Source organism: Aotus nancymaae, unplaced genomic scaffold (assembly GCF_030222135.1).
Source record: "Aotus nancymaae isolate 86718 unplaced genomic scaffold, 86718_ANA_hifiasm-v0.15.2.pri h1tg000131l, whole genome shotgun sequence".
Lineage (NCBI taxonomy): Eukaryota > Metazoa > Chordata > Mammalia > Primates > Aotidae > Aotus > Aotus nancymaae.
This window is the reverse complement of record NW_026988546.1, coordinates 11,421,235-11,425,292: the sequence shown is the minus strand read 5'-3', so window position 1 is coordinate 11,425,292 and position 4,058 is coordinate 11,421,235. Positions and strand designations below refer to the sequence as shown.

The 4,058-nt window shown below is 45.9% G+C and overlaps 1 protein-coding gene across 1 annotated transcript; it reads right to left on the bottom strand.

Moving 5' to 3' along the window:
* Positions 1–231: 231 nt before the first annotated feature.
* LOC105730365 (non-histone chromosomal protein HMG-14-like) lies at positions 232–720 on the bottom strand. Its single transcript, XM_064371311.1, has one exon. It carries the CDS (start codon positions 676–678, stop codon positions 379–381), a length of 300 nt encoding a protein of 99 aa, XP_064227381.1. The 5' UTR covers positions 679–720; the 3' UTR covers positions 232–378.
* Positions 721–4,058: the final 3,338 nt, after the last annotated feature.

Sequence of the window (4,058 nt, the reverse complement as noted above, 5' to 3'; positions counted from 1 at the left end):
TAATTTAAAATATTCACGACATTAAATGCAGGACTGACTCCATATTTGCCATTTAATATGCTTTGTATTATAGGATATAAAAACTAACCCCCCACCTATGGAATGTTAAGCTGACACCCGAGACAGTCAAAGCCTCCCGTAATTCAATATCCCACACTATTTTCTGGTTGTACCAAAAAATAAACAACCAGAAAATGATTTCACCACTTAAAAAAAAGCATTTACACTTAAAAAATGGGATGAGGTGGGATTCCCTCTTCTTAAAAATGTTTCTGGAGCTCCTAAAAAACTTGCATTTACAAAATAGTTGATAAAAATATTCCTCTGGATTGTACAAGAAGGGAGACAGGGACCACTGATAAGACATGGTATATGCTATTAATCAGACTTGGCTTCTTTCTCTCCTGCTTCATCGGAGGCTGGACTCTCCTCAGTTTTCGTTTCCCCGTTTTCTGCAGGTAAATCTTTAGTTTCTTGGTTAGCCACTTCAGCCTGTTTTCCCTTTGCTCCCCTTTTCCCTTTTGTTTGCACTTTTTTGTCTGAAGATTTATCCTTCGCTGCTGCCTTTTTCGGCTTCGCTTCCACTTTTGCAGGAGGTTTCGCCGACAACCGCGCGGATCTCCACTTGGGCTCTTCCTTGGCGGCCCCTTCGGCGGAGCTGACCTTCGTTTTGGGCATCCTGGCGACGGGGAGGCGCGTGCCGGGTGCCTGCGGGCCGCGGCGCGCCGAAAGCCTTTGCGAAGCTGGGCTGCCTCTTCGGTCTAACTTTTATGTCTCCCATCGTTTGTGTCTAAAAGTTTAAATGTGGCACCTTTTTCTCCTTCCCACAGGCATAAATGCATGCGTTTTCTGTATTTGGATGTAGGAGTCTGTATGTTGAGGGCTGGGTAAAGAAAGAGGTAACCATCTTTGGCTGATGTGTTAGAGATATGCTTACTTTACAATAAACAAAGGCTCCTTTGTGAATTTTGTAATTTGTATGTGTTGCTAGGATCTCCTGTTTTTAAAAATTGTGTGATGTTTCTGCAGGCACTGCCAGGTGTCCACCAAATATCCTTCTCTTCCCTTTTTTATTTATTTATTTATTTATTTTAGATAGGGTTTCACTCTGTTGCCTAGGCTGGAGTACAGTGGTGCCATCATGGCTCACTGCAGCTTTGACCTCCTAGGCTCAAGTGATCCCCCTGCCTCAGCCTCTTGAGTAGCTGGGACTGCAGGTGTGGACTACCACGTTTAGCTAATTTTTGTATTTTTTTTTTTTTTTTTTTTTTTTTAGAGATAGGGTCTCCACTATATTGCTTAGGCTGATCTTTAACTGAACTCTTGGGCTTAAGCCATCCTCCTGCCTAGGACTCCCAAAGTGCTGTCATTATAGATGTGAGCCACTGTGCCCAGCTCCCGTCTTCTTCCTCCGTAGGTTGCAGCTTGCAGACAACCTCCTGATGAGGGACTCCAATTCCCAGTCTCCTTTGCAGCTAGGTGTGGCCGGGAGCTTCCTCTCTTGGTGGTGGGAGACCAGGGCCGAGTGTAGGGTGTCTTCCTGTACATGCTCCCACATCCTCTTTCCCCTTCTGAGGAGCTGGAACATGGAGGTAGCTGCAACACAGTGTGACCATAAAGATAAGGACAGTGCCCCAGGGACAGTGGGAAACTGGATGGAAGGAAACTGCGTCCTAAACAACTACACAGAGCAGAGCGCCCACCTGGCTGCCTGGGCTATTAATCAGAGGGAAACAAAATTTGTCTGTCTGTCTCAGGCCCCTTAGTGTTGGCTGTCTTTGTGACAGCAGCCTTTTAACCAATCCACCGTCATCCTCCTTGCCTCCATGCATTCCCAGACAGGCTCCACAGTGCTCTGGGGACCTCAGGCTAGCCCTGAGAGCAGCCATGTGCACCAGAGCTGCGTTTTCCAAACAAGGGCATGGGTTGCATCACACATCATCTCATCCCTCTGTGCACCCCTGTGAGGCCAGCTTACAACCTAGGGAGAGATTTGAATGGGGTGAAGTGGTGTAGTTGAGGCCAGCAAGTAGACTTTTGCTCTTTAAAGCCAAACTCATGCTCCTGCCTTCTGTGGATGTGGTGTCAGTGTCAACTGAACCCTGAAACCCTAGACCAAATGAGGATGAGGAAGGAATGAGTCTGTGATAGTGTGATATAATATATCAGAAGCATAGGGGACCACCTCGTACATGTGATTGGCATCTGAAATGGGGGTGGTAGTCTTGTGGGACTGAGCCCTCAACCTGTGGGATCTGACTCTAACTCCAGGTAGGTAGTGTCAGTATTGAATTGAATTACAGGACACCCAGATGCTGTCCACTAAAGAACTTTCTACCCTTGCCCAGAAAGGACAAAGCTTAGCTATCAGCAGGTCGACAGTGGAACTGGAATGCCTCCATGTCTTTAGCATCTACCATGGGCTCAGCCGTGGACTAGATCCTTTACATGCATGATTTTGTTATTCCTCACTGTGGTCTTCTGGCTGGGAATATTTCTGCCATTCAGAGATGAGGCAGGTGGGGTACAGAAACGCTGTGTCACTTGCCCAGAATCCCACAGAGAGCAAGGCACCCTGGGTTGCAGACTGTCATGTTTCAAGCACATGCTCCACATCCCTTGTGTTTCCATAAGAGCAGAAACTGAGCACTGGGCACTCCTGCCACTGTGAGGGCTCCGGGGCCAAAATTCACAACTACATGAATAAGGGAGCTGAGCAGTGTTGAAAATACTTAACATAGAGGATTTTTTAGCAGAAAAAAAAAAAAAGCATGCCCCATGACTTGTGTGCAAGGAAAATATACCCAGGGCTCAGAGCTGAGCAGTGTTGAAAATACTTAACATAGAGGATTTTTTAGAAGAAAAAAAAAAGCATGCCCTGTGACTTGTGTGCAAGGAAAATATACCCAGGGCTCAGAATGGCAAAGTAAGAATTGATCTAGGTATTTGCTGCTCATCTTGGTTATCAGAACATCCTAGGGAAGCTTTGATTTTGTTTCACCCTGACCCTGGGGACTATGATTCAAGATGAAAAGGTGGCAGATTTGCGGTAGTACTTACAAGTAGGGGGACACTTCTGAGACTTCCTTGTGTCTCATTTTTAAGGCAAGAATCTCCCAAAGATCCTGGGTGCCTGCCTCCAGGGTTATTATCATGGTCAGCCAGTTTCTGTGTCTTGCCCAAAGCCCCACAGAGACAATTTAGCTGTGAAGTTGCCCAGACTTCACGCAGAGTCCAGGGTTTAGGTGAACTACAGGACTAAAGAGAAGATGCAAAAAATAATAATGAAACAATGGACTGGGCACAATGGTTCACACCTGTAATCCCAGCACTTTGAGAGGCTGAGGCGGGCAGATTACCTGAGGTCAGGAGTTCAAGACCAGCCTGCTCACTACGGTGAAACCTCGTCTCTACTAAAAATACAAAAATTAGCTGGATGTGGTGGCGCATGCCTATAATCCCAGCTACTCAGGAGGCTGAGGCAGGAGAATCACTTGAACCCGGGAGGTGGAGGTTGCAGTGAGCCAAGATCATGCCACTGTACTCCAGCCTGGGTGACAGAGTGAGACTCTTTCTCAAAAAAATTAAAATAAAACAAAATAAAACAATGAAACAGTGCTTATCCTGCAAGTCTCAGGGAAGGAGACTAGGACCGGATATTTATTTGGTATCTTAGGAAATCGAAGTTTGTTAAAGGTTCAAGCGAGGCCAGATAGGATTATGAAAGTGTCATACTGCAAGTAAAAGGAGAAGATTAACTGGCTGGAGTGATTTAGCAGCACCATAATAAAAAACAAAACAAAACTCATGGGCACTCACCCGTGACCTACGTTGTTCCAACTGTCTCCCAGTTGTCATAGTCGTCATCTTATCTTTAGTCTTTCCAGCATTGCTTGTAACTTTCAGGCTCTAGACTTCCTGAAGCCTTTCGTCTTAGGGGGTTGCTGTGGCCTGAATGTGGTGTCTCCCAAAGTTCACGTGTTGGAAACTAATACTCAATGTGATAGTATTAAGACATGGGGCCTCTGGGATATTATTAAGAGATGGTGAATGAGATT